This window comes from Bos javanicus, chromosome 17, assembly GCF_032452875.1.
Source record: "Bos javanicus breed banteng chromosome 17, ARS-OSU_banteng_1.0, whole genome shotgun sequence".
Classification (NCBI taxonomy): Eukaryota; Metazoa; Chordata; class Mammalia; order Artiodactyla; family Bovidae; genus Bos; species Bos javanicus.
In genome coordinates, this window is record NC_083884.1 from 69,556,380 (window position 1) to 69,581,341 (window position 24,962).

The 24,962-nt window shown below is 41.4% G+C and overlaps 1 protein-coding gene across 3 annotated transcripts in view; it reads left to right on the plus strand.

The window, feature by feature from the left end:
* Nucleotides 1–6,079: 6,079 nt before the first annotated feature.
* Nucleotides 6,080–24,962, plus strand: part of HORMAD2 (HORMA domain containing 2) — a 71,043-nt gene continuing 52,160 nt past the window's right edge. For 2 of the 3 annotated variants that reach the window (XM_061385324.1, XM_061385326.1), the window contains exons 1-5: nucleotides 6,080–6,222; nucleotides 16,297–16,384; nucleotides 21,692–21,833; nucleotides 23,680–23,743; nucleotides 24,296–24,332. In XM_061385324.1, the coding sequence (XP_061241308.1) occupies nucleotides 16,334–16,384; nucleotides 21,692–21,833; nucleotides 23,680–23,743; nucleotides 24,296–24,332 (294 nt within the window). In that variant the 5' untranslated portion in view covers nucleotides 6,080–6,222; nucleotides 16,297–16,333. Of the gene's footprint in view, nucleotides 6,223–6,584; nucleotides 6,769–16,296; nucleotides 16,385–21,691; nucleotides 21,834–23,679; nucleotides 23,744–24,295; nucleotides 24,333–24,962 lie in introns of those variants that run through there. The other variant, XM_061385325.1, reaches the window with a different exon arrangement.

The window sequence follows — 24,962 nt, forward strand, 5'->3', positions numbered from 1 at the left end:
AAGTAGCCATACAGAACATTTCTACAATGTTTGAGCATTCAACACCTTCCCTAGGGCACTCAAGCAGGCAGCAGCCTGTCACCATATAGCCCCAGTCATTTCCTGCTCCAATTCATTAAGCCCCAGGCTTTCCCCAGAAACACACAACCCATATGGAGATTCCTCTGCCAGTCAGAAAAGATCAATTCAAAGGATGCAGAAATTGATACGCCACTCTAGAGTGGGTATGAACGCCATAATCAATTGCTGCCTACACATGGAATTGTGCTTTAGGTTGATAGCGTGTGGGCAAAAGCAGCAGGAGCATAAGTTTAGACCTTATATTCGGGGTTTCTTTCGTACTGACTGGCTTCTCTGTGGCTGCCAATGAATGGATCAAGTTCAAAAGCTAAAGCCAAGTTGGCAATTTTTTTTATCTTTGCCTTCCTCTCTAAAAAAATACAATAAATAAGTAAGGATATAGCCAATTTACGAACACAGGCTTGATGAAAAACTTCAATCATTTGTCTCTCTTTCCTTCTCAGTGATACTTAAAATTCTAGGATTTCAGAGTCACATTCACAAACACTTTTATAAAAACCACTGATCCCCCCCCCCAAAAAATCAAATGGCTACTGTATGCCCCAATGGAAATGAGGATAACAGCCTAATGCAGAAATGAGAGGGCTCAAAACAACCTAGCTGGCATACTCCTCTTAACCGTGAGCGAGGCACCAGGGATGCGGAGGCAACAGCAAGCTTTCAGAAGCTTGTTGCTGACAGGAGTGGAAAGACAGGCTCCTCCATCTCCCTTTCTTTCCTGGTTCTAAAGTCGTGAGCAAAATGTCTGCCTTTATTGTTTTGAAGTGGCCAAAACCACTGCCATAAAATGTGCAAAGTAAATTATATATACACATTCTCCTCCTAAAATGCCACCTCCTTTGTGAAGCTGTCTTGATTCCCCATTCAGAATGCAGAGCTCCCTTCTCTACATGCTATAATTTATACCTCCATTAATGTTTGCAAACTCTTTTCTATATGAGTAATGTGTTTACAGGTCTTCTACCAAACTCCCTCTCTCTGAAAAGTTCCACAGCTCAGGGACCAAGTCATTATGTCTCTGCTCCCTACAAGGCCAAGCAAGAGTTCTTTATAAATGGTAGGAGCAAAATAAATGTTAGGAGCAAAATAAATGTTTGATGAATGAATAAATATCGTGGTGTCAGACTTATGATGGCTAGAAGTTATGATGATGTTAAGAGCAGTTACTCCCCCACCTCAATCTCTTTTCTCTGCATTTGGCATCATGATTATGTGCACTGAAGACGGAGAAAGATTTAGAGATTACATTTTATATTCAATATGTCTATTTTGATAATGCTCAAGTAAAAACTGTCTTTTGGAAAAATTTCCAGTGTTAAACTGATTTTGGTGGGGGGAAGTTTCAGTCAGTCAGACAAAAGGCATCTCTGCTTTCTGTGACGGCAGTGTGCTATCACACACCAGGAAAAAAACCGGCAAAATACTAAAAGCTGAGAGGACTCCACAAGACTCTACTAGGTAGCACACCAGGTGCTACCTACACAAATTGCCAAGAAGAAAGAAGGAACCCTGAATGGTCTTTGGGTCTCAAAAGCAGAAGTCTACCTAGACACAATGCGTGACAGCTGATTCAGGTACATGGAGTGAAAGGAGACACACGTGTCTAAAGAAAGGTCAACTTGAGGCAATGAAAAGCCATCTCAAAAAAGACTTTCCCCCTCCATTTTCATCTGTTTCACACGTTATTTTACTACTGGACACGGGATTTGGCAAAACTTTAACAACTGATTATTTGTAAATTTCTAAACAATGATCACTTTCTCCTACAACAAATGTTTTTTCCTTCCAAAACAAACAAGATACTTTGCTTTGACAGGGGCAATTTCCAATCTCTTAGCACTGAAAGGCATAAAAGATGGAAAATTGTTTGAAATACCATATAGCACTTTTGAGTTTATCAGGCCATTATCCCAAGGGCTGGATCTAATCAAAAGATGAAGAGTACAAGCTCAAAAGCTTAGCTGACAAGAAGCAAGTCTTGCGATTTTTGTGTTTAAGCTGTAAGCCAGGTTCTCAGAAAAGTAATCAGAAACTAGACTGGCTGGAAATAAGAAAGCGCCTTGAAGTGAGAGGTGTGATACCATGGGTTGTAGCTGTGACTTGGTCTCTCAAAAACCCTGGCAACCTTGAGCAAATTACCCAAACTCTCATCTGTAAAGTTCCTTCATAATTTCTAAAGCCCCATCAATTTTTTTCATTATTTAAAAAAATATTTAAAATATCTTTTATTTATTTGGCTGCACCGGGTCTTAATCGCAGCATGCGAACCCTTTGTTACGGCACGCAGAATCTAGCTCCCTGACCAGGGATGGAACCCAGGCTCCCCGCACTGGGGCATCTTAGCCACTGGACCACGAGGGATGCATATGTACATGAGAGCTCAGTCATGTCCAACTCTGCAACCCCATAGACTATAGCCCGCCAGGCACCTCTGTCCATGGAGTTTTCTAGGCAATACAATGGGAGTGGGGTGTCATTTCCTTCCTTCTCCAGGGGATCTTCCTGACCCAGGGATCTAACCCGTCCCTCTTTTGTCTCTTGCATTGGCAGGCAGATTCTTCACCACTGCGCCACCTGGGAAGCCTAGCATGATCCATTTTTAATTGTCTAATGTTGTTCCTTAAGTCATCTATTAGTTCATCCAACAATATGAATACTTATTGAATACCTTCAATAAATATAATAAAGGACAGCTTCTGTCCCCAAAGAGTGGTTAAGTCAGTGAGGAAAGTGATGGCTTCACCCACAGATGCTAGGTGCTCATTTATCCATTTCAGTTCTAAACAAAGGTCACGAAGGAGCGCAGAAGGGACAGTGAATGGAAAGGAGTAGGAGAAACTCCACAGAAGCTCTTGGGAGGAAAAGAGGGTAATTTATCATTTCAGTCCATCAAATGTATTGAGTGATTACTATGTGTGAGCCACTGTGCTGGGCACTGGGGATCCTGTGGGGACCTGAAGAGATGAGACCTTTAATGAAGCTTACTTGTATTCTTGGTGGTGAAGAAAGAAAAACAGGCTAACACATAAATGAGATCCAGATTGCACTTAGTTCTAGGAAGAAAACAGTGATAATGAGAGAGAATTGGCATGTGTCTGTGGTGTGGACTTCATCAGCACAGGGAAGGCTCTTTGGACATAGTGGTGATCAGCTGACTGAGACCTGAAGGCAGGTGAGAATGAGCACAGCCAGCACAGCGGGGCTAGCAGCCCAGCTAGAGGGAAGCAGGAAAATGCCTGGACCGCAAAGGGCTAGAGCAGAGAGACCATCTGCATGGTCGGCTCAAAGAGCAGTTACTTCTGGAAAATGTAGAATTAAAGCGGAATGGCTGACCCTTGAACAACATGGGTTTGAACTGCATGGGTCCATCTACAGGCTGAGTGTTGCCAATAAATACTCTAGTAACTCTACGACCCACAGCTGGCTTGAACTTCAGATGCGAATCTCAGACGAGGGCTGCTGCTGCTGCTGCTAAGTCGCTTCAGTCGTGTCCGACTCTGTGCGACTCCATAGACCGCAGCCCACCAGGCTCCCCCGTCCCTGGGATTCTCCAGGCAAGAACACTGCAGTGGGTTGCCATTTCCTTCTCCAACGCATCAAAGTGAAAAGTGAAAGGGAAGTCGCTCAGTTGTATCCGACTCTTAGCGACTCCATGGACTGCAGCCTACCAGGCTTCTCCGTCCATGGGATTTTCCAGGCAAGAGTACTGGAGTGGGGTGCCATTGCCTTCTCCGCAGATGAGCGAGGCCGACTACAAATTTACACTCGGACTTTTGACTGTGAGGGCTGTCAGTACCCCGACACCCCAGCTGTTCAAGGGTCAACGGCAGTTCTCAACCAAGTGTGATTCTGCCGCCCAGGGGACATCTGACCATGTCTGAAAACATTCTGAGTTGTCAAACGATTTGGATTTGAGCCGGGCGGGTACTACTGCTGAGACTGAGAAAACCTGCACTGAAGGAATTAACTGCCCAAAGATGGATTTTAGTTGTTATGTTATAAACTCACGGTTTTGCCAACTTGAATCTTTTTTTTTTTTTTTAAACTGTGGAAACAAATTAAAAATAGGTTTCAAGGGGACTTCTCTGGCAGCCCAGTGATTAAGAATCTGCCTTCTAATGCCAGGACACAGGTTCGAACTCTGGTGGAGGACTAGAATCCCACATGCTGCGGGGCTGCTAAGTCCGCCAACTGCAACAAAAGATGCCACAGTGAAGACGCCACGTGCCACAACCAAGGCCAGACACAGCCAAAGATAAATGAAATAAATATTAAAAAAATAGATTCCAAGTGACCCGCCGCTTCATCTACTCTCTCAGGAAACCCCACTGCAGAGGTTCGAGGGGCTCTGCGACCTGCTGAGTAACTCCACAAGATTCTACGTGTGCAGCTGAACCCGTGGGAACGGGGCCTGAGGGGACGCACCCCACTGTTCACCGGGGTTACCTCTGCGCAAGGGACGAGGTTAAGGGCAGTGTAAGAGGAGTACATGTTAAGTGCTTTATTTCCAAAATTACCAACACATACTATATGCAGAGTACATCATGAGAAAAGCTGGACCGGAAGAAACACAAGCTGGAATCAAGATTGCTGGGAGAAATATCAACAACCTCAGATATGCAGATGACACCACCCTTATGGCAGAAAGTGAAGAGGAACTAAAAAAAAAGCCTCTTGATGAAAGTGAAGTGGAGAGTGAAAAAGTTGGCTTAAAGCTCAACATTCAGAAAACGAAGATCATGGCATCTGGTCCCATCACTTCATGGGAAATAGATGGGGAAACAGTGGAAACAGTGTCAGACTTTATTTTTCTGGGCTCCAAAATCACTGCAGATGGTGACTGCAGCCATGAAATTAAAAGACGCTTACTCCTTGGAAGGAAAGTTATGACCAACCTAGATAGCATATTCAAAAGCAGAGACATTACTTTGCCAACAAAGGTTCCTCTAGTCAAGGCTATGGTTTTTCCTGTGGTCATGTATGGATGTGAAAGTTGGACTGTGAAGAAGGCTGAGCGCTGAAGAATGGATGCTTTTGAACTGTGGTGTTGGAGAAGACTCTTGAGAGTCCCTTGGACTGCAAGGAAATCCAACCAGTCCATTCTGGAGGAGATCAGCCCTGGGATTTCTTCGGAAGGAATGATGCTGAAGCTGAAACTCCAGTACTTTGGCCACCTCATGCCAAGAGTTGACTCATTGGAAAAGACTCTGATGCTGGGAGGGATTGGGGGCAGGCGGAGAAGGGGACGACAGAGGATGAGATGGCTGGATGGCATCACCGACTCGATGGACGTGAGTCCGAGTGAACTCCGGGAGTTGGTGATGGATAGGGAGGCCTAGTGTGCCGCAATTCATGGGGTCGCAAAGAGTCGGACACGACTGAGCGACTGATCTGATCTGATCTGATTAAAAATAACGCAAAGCGGGGTCCACACAGGGAAGAACTAGAGATGCCCTCCGGCGCGAAACCTCTGTGGCCTGGGTCTCCACCGCCCTTCGTCGTCGTCAACCCGCTCTCTCGGGCGCTTGCCTCCGGTTCCCTGCGCCGCCTCCACGCGGGCCCCCTGGCCTCTCTGGGGCCCCTGGCTCCGGGCCTCGCCCGACATGAACCCCACAGTCCCTCAGGCTCCAACCCAGGACCCTCGCTGCCCGCGAGATGCTCACCGCCGCTCTCTCACCCTTGCCGGCAGGCGTCTCCTCGACGGAAGGTGTACCGCGCGGAGCGGCCCCGAGCCGAGAGCCCCGTCGAGGTCCGTGTGCGGCGCCTCGAGCTCGGCGCGGGTCCCTTAAGCCGGAGCGAGCCCTCAGAAAAGCGAGAAACGCCGCAGAAACAACGCCGCGCCCGCGGGCTGACGGCTCGGCTCCCGGGCTGCGAACCACCGCCGCGCGGGGCACGCGGACCCGGCGTGGGGGGGCGGGGCGAGCTGGGGCGAGCCAGTCCCCTGTCGCCCTTATTTGCATATGCATGAGACGGCGCGAGGCCGGTCTCTCAGGAAAGCGCCAGAAGTAATGAATTATTCACGAGGCTTCTTGTCTCGCCCCGCCCAGGAAGGCCTCGTTGACTATTCACAAGCGCCGGAGGCGAGTTTCAGCCAGAAAAGGCGGTTGAGTCCCAGTCACCGGAAGGTGTCAACCGGCTGAGGTGAGAGCTGCCCAAACGCGAGGAATACGGAGAAAAACGGGCGCTTTGAACGTTGTTAGCTGTCTTAGGGTTGTTTTTTTTTTTTTTTCGTTTCTTTTTACCTGAGGCTTTAACTTTGATTTGAAAGCATTTCTCTTGAGGCCTGAAGTACTCTGAGGAGTAGCGAGAAAGCCGGGGCTGAGAGGAAGGACAGAGAAAACCCCCAGGTTCCATTTTCCCCCAAAAGCTTGATGATGAAAAATGTCACATTTACTGAGGGGTCGGGGCGGGGGTGGGGGGTGGAAAGAATTGTACTGGAAACACTTACATTTCCACTATCAAGGTAGCTTTTAAATGAGATATCGGTGGAAAAGAAGGAATCAGTTCTGGGCGGGGGCAAGGGGGGCAGTGGCGGGTAATCGGCCCCCCAAACAGACCGATACCTGCGTGTTGCAACACGCAGTCGGGGAGCTTTGGGGGATTATCTTCTCCATCAGGTTTTCTCCAGCTGTGGAGGCGTTTTGCCAGAATCAATGGCTGGTGCAGCCCAAGAAGGGAGCGAGGAGGGTGAGTCCCCACGGGCTGACCTCAAGCTCGTCTTTCGCCTTATCCAGGATTTGCCATTTAATCTCCTGGACTTTAGTTCCCCAAACAGTGCAGAGTGTATCTTGAAACTCAAGACTAGCCAATCACCAAAATGTGTTCAGTTGTGCAGAGCCCTGGACTCGGTGTGCAGTAGTACATCGTGTACTTGGCTGATGAAATCGAAGAAAAAGTAAAGGAGTTTTAATCCAATTAGGATAATCTGATTTCTCCTCCACTGGGCCATAAATCTCTTGAGATGGGAACAGTATTTTACATCTTTGTAAGCCTACTCAAAGATTCGTGCATGGTAGTCACCCAGTAAATGTTGAATAGAATGAATAATTGAAGTAGCATGAAGAAGATATTAAAAAACCAAAAGAGCATGAACAAATACCCAGTTAATACGGTGGAAACCATTTACTCTGAGTGAGCAGGGAGTAGGGGAATTAACAAGACCAAATGGGATTTGTTAAAATAGAGAATAATAATTTGTGGGACCAAACTCTGTGAAACCTCTGAGTAACATGGTGAATTTTGGCAAACAGAGTCCCTTTGATGGATTTTCCTAGTCTTTGTAGTTTTATATTTTACATTTAAATCTATGATCCATTTTTAATTAATATTAGTATGTGATGTCAGATTTAGGTTGAAGGGTTTGGGGATTTTTTGGTCTATGGATGTCCTGTTGTTCCAGCACTATTTGTTAAAAAGACCACCCTTCCTCCACTGAATTGACTTTCCTTTTCTTTAAACCTGAAGGGATTGGGTTAGTTGCAGAGAATATCTCCTCGTCCTTCCAAATTTATGATGCAAGCCCATTTATGTTGACATGTACTTCCTTTGAGTAAAGCCATCCTTCATATCATATACATGTAAGGAAGGTCATCTAGCTGCATTTTAGAATCCAGGTATTGGATATTATTCCTTTGCTCAAAAATGGATTTTCTTGTTTAAAAAAAAATGGTTTTGAAAGATTGGGAAAGATGGGTGGAAGTCAACTGTCACTGTCTTTGGGCGTGTGTAATGAAGCTTTGTTTCTTTGTGTGTCACTCAGAATGCCACCTCCTCTTCCACACACACCACCCCCCTCCCACCCTCCTAGGAGGCTTAGGCCTTCAGAAACTAAACAATAGCTGGTTAATCTTTATCTGAATCTTGGATTCACACATTAAAGGGTAAAGTAGTTATTGTGTCTCCATTTTAAATAGGGCAGTTGACATGTAGGTCAACAGGTAAGCCCAGAGTGAGTCTTTATCTGAGAAAACACAGAAATTTTCCCTTTCTCAAGAAGATCATAATCCTCGTCAGAGCAGACACATCAAGAATAAGAATGAATGGTATTGAGGCCCAGTGAAGTTTCAGATGTGTGTGAATCCAATACACAAGCAAAGTGTAAGACAAATGTCAAAGACATTTGAAAGTTAGAGTTCTGTTCTTAAAACTCACAGTTTTGAAATCTCTCTTAGGTTTTTAGATAATGAGTCAGAACAAGGAGATAAAAAAATCAGAATAATTCTCTGAGAATACATGATCTATGGAGTCATAACCTCCTGGGGCTGTCAGCTGATAAGCTTTCAAAATTCAGCAGAGTTTATACTTGAATAGGAGACCTCCACAAAACACCTGCTCAAAGGGAAAACAGTTGCAACAGAATAGTTAGAAGCTGAAAGGAAACTGGCTATTTAAAACAATTACTTAGATCTTTTTTGCCTTCCTGAAGCCAGCTTATTCTAGATACCACCATGCTTAGAAACCAGCAAGAAAGCCCAGCAACTAGGCAGGTGCTGGTAGTGCATTATTTTGGATGCACTGAAAGCAAGGGAATTTAATTGTGCTGAGTCACTCTAGGAAAACCCCTAAATTATGAGTCAGATTTTCTTGGTTTTTATTCTCAGTTCTGTCACTAAGTGGTTGATTGACCTTGACTTCTCTGGACCTTGATTTTTTTCATCTAGAAAAATAAATGTCTGGACTAGATCATTTAAAGTTCCTTCTGCCTCTAAAATTCTATAATTCTTTTCTAGACCCTTAATTCTTCCTTGTCCCGGTATTACTTCTCTATTGATTCAGCATATATATTTTTTTAGCACCTACCTACTTTATTCCAGAACTGCATGATGCAAATCATTGCAGATGGTAACTGAAGCCATGACATTAAAAGATGCTTGCCCCTTGGAAGGAAAGCTATGACAAACCTAGACAGCGTATTAAAAAGCAGAGACATCACTTTGCCAACAAAGATCTGCATAGTCAAAGCTATGGTTTTTCCAGTAGTCATGTACAGAGAGAGAGTTGGACCATAAAGAATGCTGAGTGCCGAAGAATGGATGCTTTCAAACTGTGGTGCTGGAGAAGACTCTTGAGTCCCTTGGACTGCAAGGAGAGCAAATCAGTCCATCCTAAAGGAAATCAATCCTGACTATCCATTGGAAGCATTGATGCTGACGCTCCAATACTTTGGCCACCTGATGCAAAGAGCTGACTCATTGGAAACGAGCCTGATGCTGGGAGAGATTGGAGGCAAAAGGAGAAGGAGGCAGCGGAGGATAAAATGGTTAGATAGCATAATCAACTCAATGGACGTGAGTTTGAGTAAACTCCAGGAGATAGTGGAGGACAGAGGAACCTGGTGTGCTACAGTCCATGGGGTTGCAGAGTCAGACCACTTAGCAACTGAAAAACAACAACCGACTTTATTCCAGTATTGCATGATGCTAACGACTCCAGAATGATCTAAACTAGACACAAAAGTTTATATATGATTCCACTTATATGAAATAAATGTCCAGAATAGGCAAACTGATAGAGATGAAAAGTAGATTAATGGTTGCAAGGAGTCAAGGGAGGGGAAAATGAGGAGTGATTGCTAGTGGAAATAGGGTTTCTTTTAGGGTAACAAAAATCTTCTGAAATTAAATAGTAGTGATGTTTGCAAAACTTCATGAATATATGAAAACCTACTGAAGTATACCTTAAAACCTTAAAAAATAACGAACTAGGCAGATACAACTTTGCCCTCATGTTATCTCACAGCAGGGTGGGATGGATACATAAATGCAAAATGATAGAGTGTATATTACAATGTGCACATAAGCGGGACTTGATGGTGAACCAGGGATGGTGAACTTGAGAAACTGACACTAACCCCATGTCTAGAAGGTGAGTAGGAATTGGAAAGGAGGGAGGATATTTCAGGCAGAGGGAACATTGCAAAAACCTGAAAGCTGAGAGAATATAGATTAATTAAAGAAGATAAAGTTCATGGGGTTGCAAAGAGTCAGATCTGACCAAGCGATTGACACTTGTTTTGGGCTTCCCTGGTGGCTCAGTGGCAAAGAATCTGCCTGCAGTGCTGAAGACCCGGGTTCAATCCTGAACTGAGCGGCTAACACTTTGAAAATAGACAAGGGACTTCCCGGTTTGGGAAGAATCCGCCTGCCAATGCAGGGGACGTGGGTTTGATCTCTGGTCCGGGAAGATCCCACATGCTGCAGAGCAACCAAGTGCATGTGCCACGCACAACTACTGAGCCCGTGTTGACAGCCTGTCAGCTGCAATCGCTGGTGCCACGCACCTCGAGCCATGCTGTGCAAGAAGAGAAGCCAGCACAGTGAGAAGCCCACACACTGCAACTAGAGGGTAGCCCCCTCATGAGCAATGAAGATCCAGAGCAGCCAAAAATAAATACTTAAAAATTTAAAAAGTAGATAAGAATAGCTGATGCATAAAAGTATAAGGGAAAATGGTTAGAGGCGTGGCTAAGGAGGATTGAGCCCGATCTTGAGAAGTTTGGATTTCATCCTGAGAGCGCTGGGGGCCCACTGAAGCATTTCAGTCCAGGAAATTACAGAGTCTGGTTGGTAATCTAAGAATACTCTGGCTGCAATACCAAGAACAGACTGGAGATGGGTAAGGCCAATGACAGACTGGTGGTTGAACAAATCCAGGCGAAAGATGAAGCTGATCTGATCTAAAGCAGAGATGACAACCATGTGCATAAAATGAGGAGTGCACGCTTGAGAAATATTAGGAGACTGGCTGTAGGAATGAGGGAGGGAACAGAGCTGAGTCAGAGTTTTTAGGCTTGAGCAACCCAGGTATTTGATGCTTGTCATCCACTCAGCTAAGGTACAGAAATCGGTTTAGAGCAAAAGGATTCACATTTGGATATGTTGGGAAAATCCAACTGAAACTGGTTCATAGTCAGAGGTACAGATCTGCAACTCCCCAGCAAAACCTAGGTTGGGGTATACATATAAGAGTTGTTAGAATAGAAATAGTAATTGAAATAGTGAGAATGTATTTGTTCGCCCAGGGAGTGTATTTAAAATGCTAAAAGAAAAAAACTAGGACAGAACCGTGAAGAACACCAAAAGCTTAAAAGGGGGCAAGGAAAAAAGCCTGAAGATGACAATGAGAAGAAACAACTGGCAGGTGGGACGAAAACAAGGAGTTCAGATACTAATATCAGATTTAAAACTAAACATGCGTATAATGAAATGTGTATTGGACAGTGTTCCAGACGCCTTACAAATAATGGCTAAATCTAGGACTAAATATAGTCCTCACAACAAGCCTGGGATGTAGATACTATTCAGTTCAGTTCAGTCGCTCAGTCGTGTCCGACTCTTTGCCACCCCATGAATTGCAGCACACTAGGCCTCCCTGTCCATCACCAACTCCCGGAGTTCACTCAAACACATGTCCATCGAGTCGGTGATGCCACCCAGCCATCTCATCCTCTGTCGTCCCCTTCTCCTCCTGCCCCCAATCCCTCCCAGCATCAGAGTCTTTTCCAAATGAGTCAGCTCTTCGCTGAGGTGGCCAAAGTATTGGAGTTTCAGCTTTAGCATCAGTCCTTCCAATGAACACCCAGGGCTGATCTCCTTCAGAATGGACTGGTTGGATCTCCTTGCAGTCCAAGGGACTCTCAAGAGTCTTCTCCAACACCACAGTTCAAAAGCATCCATTCTTCAGCGCTCAGCCTTCTTCACAGTCCAACTTTCACATCCATTCATGACCACTGGAAAAAACCATAGCCTTGACTAGATGGACCTTTGTTGGCAAAGTAATGTCTCTGCTTTTGAATATGCTGTCTAGGTTGGTCATAACTTTCCTTCCAAGGAGTAAGTGTCTTTTAATTTCATGGCTGCAGTCACCATCTGCAGTGATTTTGGAGCCCCAAAAATAAAGTCTGACACTATTTCCACTGTTTTCCCATCTATTTCCCATGAAGTGATGGGACCAGATGCCATGATCTTCGTTTTCTGAATGTTGAGCTTTAAGCCAACTTTTTACTCTCCTCTTTTACTTTCATCAAGAGGCTTTTTAGTTCCTCTTCACTTTCTGCCATAAGGGTGGTGTTGTCTGCATATCTGAGGTTATTGATATTTCTCCCGGCAATCTTGATTCCAGCTTGTGCTTCTTCCAGCCCAGCATTTCTCATGATGTACTCTGCATGTAAGTTAAATAAGCAGGGTGACAATATACAGCCTTGATGTAGTCCTTTTCCTATTTGGAACCAGTCTGTTGTTCCATGTCCCATTCTAACTGTTGCTTCCTGACCTGCATATAGGTTTCTCAAGAAGCAGGTCAGGTGGTCTGGTATTCCCATCTCTTTCAGAATTTTCCACAGTTTATTGTGATCCACACAGTCAAAGGCTTTGGCATAGTCAATAAAGCAGAAATAGATGCTTTTCTGGAACTCTTTTGCTTTTTCCATGATCCAGTGGATGTTGGCAATTTGATCTCTGGTTCCTCTGCCTTTTCTAAAACCAGCTTAAACATCTGGAAGTTCATGGGTCATGTATTTGTGAAGCCTGGCTTGGAGAATGTTGAGCATTACTTTACTAGCGTGTGAGATGAGTGCAATTGTGGGATAGTTTGAGCATTCTTTGGCATTGCCTTTCTTTGGGATTGGAATGAAAACTGACCTTTTCAAGTCCTGTGGCCACTGCTGAGTTTTCCAAATTTGCTGGCGTATTGAGTGCAGCACTTTCACAGCAACATCTTCCAGGATTTGAAATAGCTCAACTGGAATTCCATTACCTCTACTAGCTTTGTTCGTAGTGATGCTTTCTAAGGCCCACTTGACTTCACATACCAGGATGTCTGGCTCTAGGTGAATGATCACACCGTCATGATTATCTGGGTTGTGAAGATCATTTTTGTACAGTCCTTCTGTGTATTCTTGCCATCTCTTCTTAATATCTTCTGCTTCTGTTAGGTCCATACCATTTCTGTCGTTTATCGAGCCCATCTTTGCATGAAATGTTCCCTTGGTATCTCTGATGTTCTTGAAGAGATCTCTAGTCTTTCCCATTCTGTTGTTTTCCTCTATTTCTTTGCATTGATTGCTGAGGAAGTCTTTCTTATCTCTCCTTGCTATTCTTTGGAACTCTGCATTCAGATGCTTATATCTTTCCTTTTCTCCTTTGCTTTTCACTTCTCTTCTTTTCACAGCTATTTGTAAGGCCTCCCCAGACAGCCATTTTGCTTTTTTGCATTTCTTTTCCATGGGGATGGTCTTGATCCCTGTCTCCTGTATAATGTCACGAACCTCCGTCCATAATTCATCAGGCACTCTATCATTCAGATCTAGTCCCTTTAATCTATTTCTCACTTCCACTGTATAATCATAAGAAATTTGATTTAGGTCATAACTAAATAGATACTATTAGTGACTGTATTTTACAGATGGGGAAACTGAGGCAAACATGTGCATGAAACAATATGGCAATTGGATTGCAGACTGGGATTCGATCCTAGGCAATTTGGCTCCGCAAAAGTTCATGTGCCTAAGCACTATGCTGTGTTTCCTCTCCAGATAAATACATGTCCTGATAAACACTAAAAGAGCCCTGAAAAGCTGGATTTACTGTCTTCATTTTACAAAAAGGATACTGAGGCCCAGCAAGACTAAGTAATTTGACCAAAACATAGAGTTGCTAGGTAGTTGAGCAGAATTCGAACCCAGGTTCCTTAACTCCAAAGACTTTCTCCCAGATTGCACTAGCAGTGCAATTAATTTTCTCTGTATACATAATACATATGTGTATGGAAAATTTAACTTCACTAATTTTATAAATGTTAATTCCACAGATAAGTACCAAATGCTTAATAGTGATTAGCTTTGAATCCCTTCTCAAAAGCAAGTATCCTGGAGGTTTGAGCTTTCAGCAATAATATCAATTGAAACTAGGTTATTCATATAGTCCAAATACATAGATGTAGTAAATGCATTGTGTTCTAATAGCCTGATACTATTTTCAGGACTTGATTTCTAGAAATGCCATCAGAATAGCTTGCCATCATAGAGAAATTATTTAAAAACCCACCAATATAGAAAGCCACTTGAAATCATTATTCCCTATTATTTATTGTCTCTAATAACTACCCCAATGAAGTGAAGTGAAGTGAAGTTGATCAGTCGTGTCTGACTCTTTGCGACCCCATGCACTGTGGCCTACTACACTCCTCCGTCCGTGGGATTTTCCAGGCAAGAGTACTGGAGTGGGTTGCCATTTCCTTCTCCAGAGGATCTTCCTGACCCAGGGATTGAACCCAGGTCTCCCTCACTGTAGGCAGACGCTTTCCCGTCTGAGCCACCAGGGAAGTGATAGTTTATCTTGGTTTACTGGGTCAAAACTGGAGTGTAAACTCTTGTAGTTACTTATTTTTCCCATTTTATTTCTTGAAGTTGTAAAGGAGACAGTGATCATGTTGAGTCAGTTTTGAAGGTTATGCTCAAAAATGAAGGTTATAATCTGAAGTCAACAAAAGACACCTTGGAATCTTTAAGGACCAAAGGACTGTCCGGTGGTTGTCAGTCTCATGTAAATCCTGTAAAAGAGTGTCCCCCAGTGCTGCTCTGAAGAAGTAAAGTGAGAGAAATTATTACCTGTTTATGATCTCTATCACCACCTTGTGGCAGTGTCCTTAAATAATTCTGCCCTCTTATATTTGCAAAATCTTCCAGAATCTTGCATTAATTTATACACAAAATCAAATCACAGGCTATCCTAGGTGATCCAGAATTTCTTTAAGTGGTTTATTTTACTAATATTTTGGTCAGAACTCCATAAAATCTTGAAAAGAAACTACAATTAAGTCCTTTAAAAAGAAAAAGGGAAATTTGCTTCTTTTTTGTTAGTGAAATGATGTAGTAAAAACTATATATTTTTAAACATAAATGCTTTTTTATTGTGGTAAAATGTGCATAACATAAAATTCATCATCTCAGTCACCATTGAGTGTATAACTGAGCGGCACTAAGTGTATTCACAGTGTTTATACAACCTTTACCACTACCCATTTCTAAAAATTTTACATCATCCTGAATGAAATTATGTACAAATTGAGCTCCCCATTCCTTCCACCCTCTAGCCCCTGGTGACCTCTGTTCTATTCTCTGTCACTATGAATCTGACTCTATTCATACAAATGGAATCATGTGATAGGCATCCTTCTGTGTCTGGTTTATTTCATTTAGCATAATGTTTTCAAATTTACCCATGTTGTAACATATCATAATTTCCTTACTTTTTGATACTGAATAACATTTCATTGTATATACCATATTTAAAAGCCCATTCAGCTGTTCCTGGACCTTTGGGTTGTTTCTGTCTTTTGGCTATTATAAATAATACTGCTATGAACATTGGTGTGTGTCTGTCTGAATCCCTCCTTTCAATACTTTTTGGGCTTCCCTGGTGGCTCAGATGGTAAAGAATCTGCCTGCAATACAGGAGACATGGGTTTGATCCCTGAGTGGGGAAGACCCCCTGGAGAAGGAAATGGCAACCCACTCCGGTATTCTTGCCTGGGAAATCCAATGGACAGGAGCCTAGTGGGCTGCAGTTCATGAGGTCACAAAGAGTTGGATACAACTGAGCGACTAACACTTCTTGATACTTCTGAGTTTAGAAGTGGAAGTGCTGGATAGTATGGTAAACCTATTGAACTTTTTGAGGAACTGCCATACTGCTTTCTACAGCAGCTGCACCACTTCACATTCCTACCAGCAGTGTACAAGGATTCCAATTTTGCCCCATCTTCACCTACACTTGTTATTTTCCATCTGTTTGAATAGCCATCCTAATGGGTATGAAATGTAAACTTTAATTTTTGAGTTGACTTTGTAAATCAATTATACGTGAAGTTAATTCAAGAAATACTTTTTAAGCCCCTGTTGTATAGAGAGCGCTGTTAACACTCTGAGGGAATAGTAAGGATGAGTAAAATACATTGTTGAACCTTTAGGGGGTTTGTAATTTATTATTCTCCTCCAAATGTATTTGGGAACGAGTAAGTCAATTTATATTTTCCTTGGGTGGTTGGAAAAACTAATCCAGAGATCTTACTCTAATTTATAGAAAATTGGTAGTGGAGATGTTTATTAAACTGATTTCCCAAAGAATACAATCAAATGCTAATTATACAGTTCTTTGGAAGATTCGCAATAAAAGGATTATGTTAGGCAAGGTCTCTAATTAATGTTTTTTTCTACAGGTTAGATTTGTTAAAAAAATCCTGATACATTACTATCATGGCCACTGTTCAGCTCTCTCGCTCTATCAGAATTCGCAAGACATCTAAGGTATTTATTAAGAATTAAAAGAAAATCAATGACTATTTAGTGAGTTAATTCAGAATCATGACTTTAATCTTTGGTGTTTTTTAAAACAGCAGCTTTATCAGTTAATTGGTACATAATATCCTGGCAGAGTGTATCTACATTTTAACTGGCTAATGGATTGAGGATGTTCAGGAAATTAGAATAGAGTCCTACTAAGTAACTTCCTGGGTGCTTGTTTCATGTTTATATATTTAGACTTTCTAGAGTAAAAGAGTTTTGTGAAGTTATGAGTCCAGAGAAGTACCAGTTGAGGGAAGAGTTCTAGATGTCAGGCTCGAAGCATCTTCAGATGAAGGTTCATCTCATGAGACATTCAAAAAACAAAGATCATGGCATCCGGGCCCATCATGGCAAATTGATGGGGAAACAATGGAAACCATGACAGACTTTATTTTCTCAGGCACCAAAATCACTGCAGGTGGTGGCTGCAGCCACAAAATTATAAGATGCTTGCTCCTTGGAAGAAAAGCTATGACAAACCTAGAGTATTAAAAAGCAGAGACATTACTTTGCCAACAAAGGTCTGTATAGTCAAAGCTACCATTTTTCCAGTAGTCATATATAGATATGAGAGTTGGACCATAAAGAAGGCTCAGCGCCAAAGAATTGGTGCTTTTGAGCTGTGATGTTGGAGAAGACTCCTGAAAGTCCCTTGGATTTCAAGGAGATCAAACCAGTCAATCCTAAAGGAAATCGATCCTGAATATTCATTAGAAGGACTGATGCAGAAGCTGAAGCTCTAATGCTTTGGCCACCTGATATGAAGAACTGACTCATTGGAAAGGACGCTGATGCTGGGAAAGATTGAAGGCAGGAGGAGAAAGGGACGACAGAGGATGAGATGGTTGGATGGCATCACTGACTCAGTGGACATGAGTTTGAGCAAGCTCCAGGAGACAGTGAAGGACAGGGAAGCCTGGCGTGCTGCAGTCCATGGGGTTGCAAAGAGTCAGACACTGAGTGACTGAACAACAGCAAGAGTAAAAGAAATCAGAAACAAAAAAGAGATTTAAAGAGAAAGGTTCTTTGTTAGACATTCACTTCCTGACACAGTTAGGAAGCTTCTGATACACACTGTGATGCAGTTACAAGAACTGAAGGGAAGGGCACTGAGAGCAGCTAGGACCCTGGGGGAGCACGCCGGGGCCAGGCAGCCTTGCTGGGCTCACCTGGGCAGTTTATCTTGTCCTATGACAGCTGTTAATGAGCCATTCAGTTATTCATTGAGAGCTCAGTATTACATAATATATATGTAACACTGTGTTCTTTTCTGAGAGAATTAAAAAAAAAGAATCTTCATGTTCCAGAAGTTTATAATCTGGTTGGGGAAATGACTTACAAGAGGTAAGTCAGTATACAATGCAGTATATGCATTAAATATTTGTGACAAGTAAAACAATACAAATGATAGAAATTTAGAGATTTTTTGTATAGACTGAAATGGTTTGTATATTCCTCAGGAAGGAGACAAGATTTAAGGTGGGCCTTAAATAACGAAAGGGATTAGGATGGAGGAGAAAGAAGAGAATTCCATGAGGAAAAACTAGCATATGCCTTGGCTCAATTAAGTAATGAGCATGGCATGTTTCAGAGAGTAACAAAGAACCCATCCCCACTGGAGTGGAGCTTCATCATGTTGGACAGAAGTAGGAAAATTAACTGAATAGGAACTTTGGGAACAAATTAGTGTGGATCTTAAAAGCCAGGCTAAGCAACTTATGCTTTATTCTGCAATCAGTGGAAAGTCAGCAGTTTTACCGGGACAGTTGAGTAAATTGTTGTTTTAAGAATATTAAGCTGTAGCAGAGGTAGGAAGGATTGAAGCTGAAGGAGAATTAGGGCAGAGAGAAAGCCGTCATCTTTCTGGCTTGAATTCAATATATTCAACAAGCAGACTCCTGATCTCATCGGATTTCCTAAGTGTGCTTCCTTCCTGGGGTGAAAATGCTTAGCTGGGTAGATGGATTGCAATCAGTTTGGCAGTTATTTTTTGCGCTGTCAATTAACAAATTGACCTTTTGATATAAACAGATCTTTGTAGTTTGGACTGCATGAACTACTTCTCCCAGCAAATTTCAAGTGACTGTATGATTTTGCTATTTTTTTTACTGAAAACAACAATAACTACTATAGAAGCTAACATTTATTCAGCACTTACATGTGCTGGGCACTGTGCCAAGGGCTTGGTATTATTATTTCAATAGAGCCTTGAAATAAGGAGAAAACTGAAGCTCAGAGAAATACTATAACTTGCCATACAGCTGCCCTAGTGGCTCAGATGGTAAAGAATCTGCCTGCAATGTGGGAGACCCAGGTTCAATCCCTGGTTCGGGAAGATCCACTGGAGAAGGAAATGGCAACCCACTCCAGTATTCTTGCCTGGAGAATCCCATGCACAGAGGAACCTGGTGGGCTACAGTTTATGTGGTTGCAAAGAGTTGGACACGACTGAGCAACTAACACACACACGTAGCTTGACAGCTGAGCTCTAGAGCCCATGGAGTCACAAAGAGTCGGACACGACTGAGCGACTCACATACACATAGCTTGACAATTGAGCTGTCAAACATTACATCATTAGCACATTTTCTTATTAAAATAACTTACAATAGTGTTTTCTATTATTAAGCCATACTATTTTCATGTATTAGACATTTATGAAAATGTGCATGATACCTCTTAAAATATTAGACCAGTTGAGCTGAGAAAAAAATTCCTGGAGTGTAGAAAAATAACAATCCTAGAGGCCTTTTCCAGTCCTTGATCTTCATTACTACAAATGGGCTTTTTGATTCCATATTTAAAATAAATGTCTTTATATTTTTAGATTATTTAATTTTACAGATGGTTATTAAGTATTTTCGCTAAGTTTTGGCATGTTTTCAGTAAGTTATTATATATATATGTCATGCCAGCTATTACCCAATTAACCCCAAAGAACCTTAATTTCTCAGAATCTATAGGTACAAAAAGCAATTTTCTGTAAACTTTTACACACTTACATGCAGACACGTGCACATTCCATATCAAATTCCCTTTAAACTGTGATCTTTCCTACTTCTGCTATCGCTTACTATTCCTAAAACAAGTATTCTACTGACCCGATCAAACCTGCTGCCTTTCCACTGGTTACAGAATACAAATAAAAAACCTTAGGCTGGCTTTAAGATCTCTATTAATTTCCACCCACCCCCCCCAAATTCCTCTCATACATACAAGAGTAATAATTACATTTTTTAAAAAACTGAATATAATGTGGTTTGACCAAAAGGATGAACTGATAATTCATTTTCACTATATAGTGTACCCAAGAAGCAGCTTAAATTGCAAAATCATGTCCAGAAGACATTCTAGAACCAGATCTAGATACAGAAAAGCTTTTGGGGCGATCTCTTTCATCTAAAGGCATATTCATGGGTAATACCTGCCTCCAAGTAACAGAATTACTAAAACTGAACAGTTGAAACTGCACGCCATAGTTTAAAGACCTCTGAATTTGAACAAGGTTATTGGAGCTTTACCATCCTGACTTCTAATAACATGGATTCATCTCACCTGCTTTTGTACTTTATATAAGAGCAATCATGCAGTAGTACTCATTTGTACCAGGTTTCCTGTGCTCAGCTTCATGTGTGAGTCACCTGCATTGCAGAACTTTGGCTTAAGCAAAGCACAAAACGTGAAAATACGTGGTAGCAGAATAGTCGATGAAGAGTAGTTCCATGTGGCTAAAGAGAAGGGTGCATGGGAGAGAATGAAGGAGGGGAGGGCTGGGAGATGAGGCAAGAAAATTGGGCAAAGATAAGGTTTTGACAGTTCTCAAATGCCACACTTGAGCTCTATCCTGTATGAACACTGGGAGTGTCATGATAAGATTTGTATTCTTTAAAGTTAATGATGACGGCAACATGAAGGACAGATTGAATGAAGAGAACAATTGGCAGGGAGGTCAGAGGCTACTGCAGTAATAAAGGGGAGAAATGAGCACGTCCTGAGCCAAGTCAGCGAGAAGAGAAAGGAGAAAACGAGTCACTTCTAGAATTAAGAGTACTGTGTTACTGGATGGAGAAGGCAATGGCACCCCACTCTAGTACTCTTGCCTGGAAAATCCCATGGACGGAGGACCCTGGTGGGCCATAGTCCATGGGGTCGCTAAGAGTCGGACACGACTGAGCGACTTCACTTTCTTTCACTTTCATGCATTGGAGAAGGAAATGGCAACCCACTCCGGTGTTCTTGCCTGGAGAATCCCAGGGACGGGAGAGCCTGGTGGGCTGCTGTTTATGGGGTCGCACAGAGTCGGACACTACTGAAGCGACTTAGCAGCAGCAGCAGCAGTGTGATTGGATATGGAGTAATTAAGAGTACTGTGTGATTGGATATGGAGTATGGAGGGGGGCGAGAAGCCAAAGGTGACTCTACGTCTGGCTTGGATGGTTTGACTGAGGTGGACGCTGGTTCATTTGTTTGAGATTGAAACTTGGGATCAGGTTTCAGTCAGGGTGAGAGAGAGAAACTGAGTTTGAGAGGTCTACAAAGTGGTCTGGGCATAGATGTTCGGAAAATAGACATGGAAGTCAAGCTCAGAATAGAAATAAGGACACTTTCTCTGTACTGGCTGCAGATGAAGCAATGAGACTAGATGAAATGACTCAAGAACAGAGAGCTATGGAAAGAGAAAAGACTGAAGACAGAATTCTGGGGTGCGAGCAACACCCAGAAAACGCAGAAAAACTGAAGAAAAAAAAGAGACTGAAATAGCTATGGAGGATAGATGGGGGAAAAAACAAGAAAATAGTGTTATGGAAGCTGAGAGAGAGAGTGTGGGTAAAAGTGTCAGACACTGCAGTAGAGCCACATGGTATGAGGGCTGAGATGAGGCCAGCGACAGGATGTGCTTGGCGACTGGAGAGAAGAGTACAGAATGGAGGGGCGAAGGGCGGCTTGCAGCGCCTTCTGAGGAGTGTGTGAAAGGGAAGATCACATCATCAGAGGAAAACGCCCAGTTTTGCCTCAAATCCACAGATCATTGTAAAATAAATTATATTAGTCTTGACTTACTTGAATACCTGTCTCTACCTTTCTTCTCTCCCTTGCCAGTGAAGATCTAATTTAAAGCAATATTCAAAACCTTGTTTCCTTTTGATTATCTCAAAAGGTATCAGACTTGAGGTCTTGAAAAGTCTTTCCATTTTGCTTGTGGTAGTGATATGATGGGCTGAATATATGAAAGAATACTAATCTTTTTCATTTTTTCCTCCCTCCTAGAAAACAGTTTTTCCATCTCAAATCACTAATGAGCATGAATCACTGATAATGGTGAAGAAACTTTTTGCTACTTCTATCTCTTGTATAACGTACCTACGAGGCCTATTTCCAGAGAGCTCTTACGGAGAACGCCATTTGGATGGTAAAGTCTAACTAAATGGTTACTTTGGCTGGTGGAGCCCTTTCCCTCTGTTTGGCAGGAGTAAAACTTTAATTTCTCATGGAGTGTGCTAATTCCAGGTCATGGGCCTGTTTGTCAGGATCAATTTGCTAATTCATTTTCCATTTTAATTTCACTTTGTGTAGTGGTTTTACTTGTAGGAACCATTAGTTCCTGGCCAGATACCAAATGACAGGCTGAAGAAAAAAGAAATCTGTATGGACAAGCCCAGTAATTCTAAACTACACCTACAAAAGCAGCAGCCAGGTTGAAATCTATGTGGGTGCTGTACATTTGCACTATTTTTTGTCTCAACTTTGAGACAGACTTCCCCATTGAGGAACTGTAATTGAGAAGTTTTTAAAAATTCTTTCTGTTAGCATATAGAAATAAGCTCGAAAAAAATGCATACCCATCCCAAACCCCTCTACTGATTGACATGGAGATGTCAACAATTACTATTCCAATCAGTTCTGTTCTTTTCTCAATGTTCTCTCTTTTCCAGTTTTCTTCCTTTTATTTCTTATGTCCTTAAATTTATGATCTCATTTCCTTGTATTACAAGCTGTTTCTGTCTCCTTTCCTTCTCTTGTATTAAGAAGAATGTACCTAGGACTCTTCAGTTTTTCAAAAATCTTATTTTTTTAAAAAGCTAGATTATGATAACCATTCAGAAAATCTTGCTGATTTGTCACCAAAGTGGGAAAGTATCATTTGGAAAATAAATATAGAGGGCTACAAGTTTCCTTGTAAGATGTTATTTTTCAAAATCTAATTTTACTTTGTTTCTCACATCTGTATTTAATGATAACTTAGGCCTCATTCCAATTTATGTTTTCTTAAACACCATTTGCTTCTCTACATGAGCATCAATGAAATCCATGTGTGCTATAAACACAAAAGCATATTTGTAATTGCGACAGCCTCATTTGTTTTATGCTCTTCTGGTCAGGATAGAAATCTGTAATAGTGAAAATGTTTATTTGCAGCACATAGTTGCCGTTTCTCCTCTTGTTTGGAATATAGAATTGGAGAAAGACACGTTTGGGGTAATTAATTAAGCACTTACTGTGTGCCAATCACTAACCTATGCATGGAGGGCAATACCATTGTTTACAGCTTTATTTTTTGTGATAGTTTTAATGGAAGTTATATATGTTCCTCTCGGTGTTTGTACTTAAAGTAGCACATGACATTAAAATGCCCAGTAATAATTTTCATATCCCTCAACAGCAACAGAGGTAACATCAATTTTAGAATAGGAAAACACGATGAAAAGGTGAAGTGATTTATACGAAGTCATAAATGAATCAGTAATCGATTTTAGACTAATCTAAACCAAAACTTTTAATGCTTTTCTTATTCTTCCTTCCTATAGTAAAGTGGTTGAATTTCAGATGGAAATTAATATCTGAGAATAACCCATGAAAACATTTTTTATCCTTTTTTTCCCCCCACTGAGAGAGAAATACCAGAGAAGTGATTTGAGATTGAGGTGTATATTTTAAATTGCTTGATATAGCTGGCTGGTCTCAGTACTACCTTATGATAACTTAAAATTCAGCAGAAGCAGAGCAGTGACACAAATTGATTTCACAACCAACTCAGTTGTGTATATTGTAGAAGAGGGGACTGCTAATCTATAATAAAAATGGGAACTAAGCCAATTATCAACATAGGATTTGTTTTAAAATTAGACATTTAGAGATTCAAAATGTTTTTATAAACTATAAAACTAAGTAAGTTGTATAAATAAAATCATGAAAGGAAATACCCTTACTTAGCATGGACAATTTTAGTACAGCAGACTATGTTTCTATTTTTGTAGACCTCAGTTTAAAAATCCTCCGAGAAGATAAAAAATGTCCTGGGTCACTGCATATTATCAAGTGGTAAGTAACTGAAATTCCACCAAAGTTGAACAACATTATTTTTATTATAGCTGAAATTACCCATAAGACTTTATTTGGTAAGATCATTTCCTTAAAACTATTGCCTTCTTCCTTTCTTTTCATGTATTTTTTTTTTTTTTTTACAACTTCCTAGAAATGTGCAACAGTTATCCAATATTATTTTAAGGTACTGACATTCAGGTTTTTTTTCTTTTTTAAGAATACAGACTTTCTTTATACAAGGAAGAAAAATATCAATCAAAATTTGATTAGTTATCAAATACATGTCAGTGTGCTAAACATTACCGGATGCAAAAAGAAAAATAAGATGTGGTTCTTACCTCAAAATTGCTTACCTATTATTTATTATAAGTACTGTAAATACATTAAAACATACTAGGAGTTTCTAGAAAATGATTAAATGGGTGAAAGGTGAGATGGTTATCAACTTAAAGTATTTCAAAGCAAAAAAAGTAAATTAGTTTTGTACTTGGGATTCTTTTTGGCTTTGCGTCTGATCCAAATTGACATCAAGCATTTATTTCTTGACAGGATTCAAGGTTGTTTTGATGCTTTGGAAAAGAGATACGTAAGAACATCTTTAAGTTTATACCAGGATCAAAGACTCACCCTTTATCCCTTTAAAAGAAAACTTTAGCCTTTATTTTGTTGTTGTGTTTAAGAGCACAGCAGTTCCTACGTGCCTTCCTTAACCAGTTTCTTTTTACTTTACGTCTCTGTTGTCCTGTTGGTGTCTCGTTTACATCAGTTAGAATTGACACCCTCACTTTTCTCTTTTACATACTCATATCTTTTTGACCACAGAATTTCCTCTGAAGTCACTGGAAGAGATCACAGGATGTGGGACAGGGGAGACAAGAATCTGGCATTTAGCACATTGAGTGGCGATGCAGTGTGCAGATACGAAAGGAAAAGATGGAATTGAATACTTGATTTTTATTCTATGTCAGTTATTTCATTATCTATGTTTGGCACATGTATATAACCTGTTCCCTCAAAATAGCTAGTATTATAGCTTGAATTGTTAAAAATGCAGCCTGAATTTTAAGTGCATTAGATTTTTCTCACTGCCCAAGACAGCTGTGAAGGGTATAAAAATTAGAAGCTCCAGTCTAGTGGAAGAGATAATTTAATAAATGAACTTTGTGCCACTGCTTCCTCCTTTTCCCCATCTGTGTCTTTTTACCCCTTCTCAATT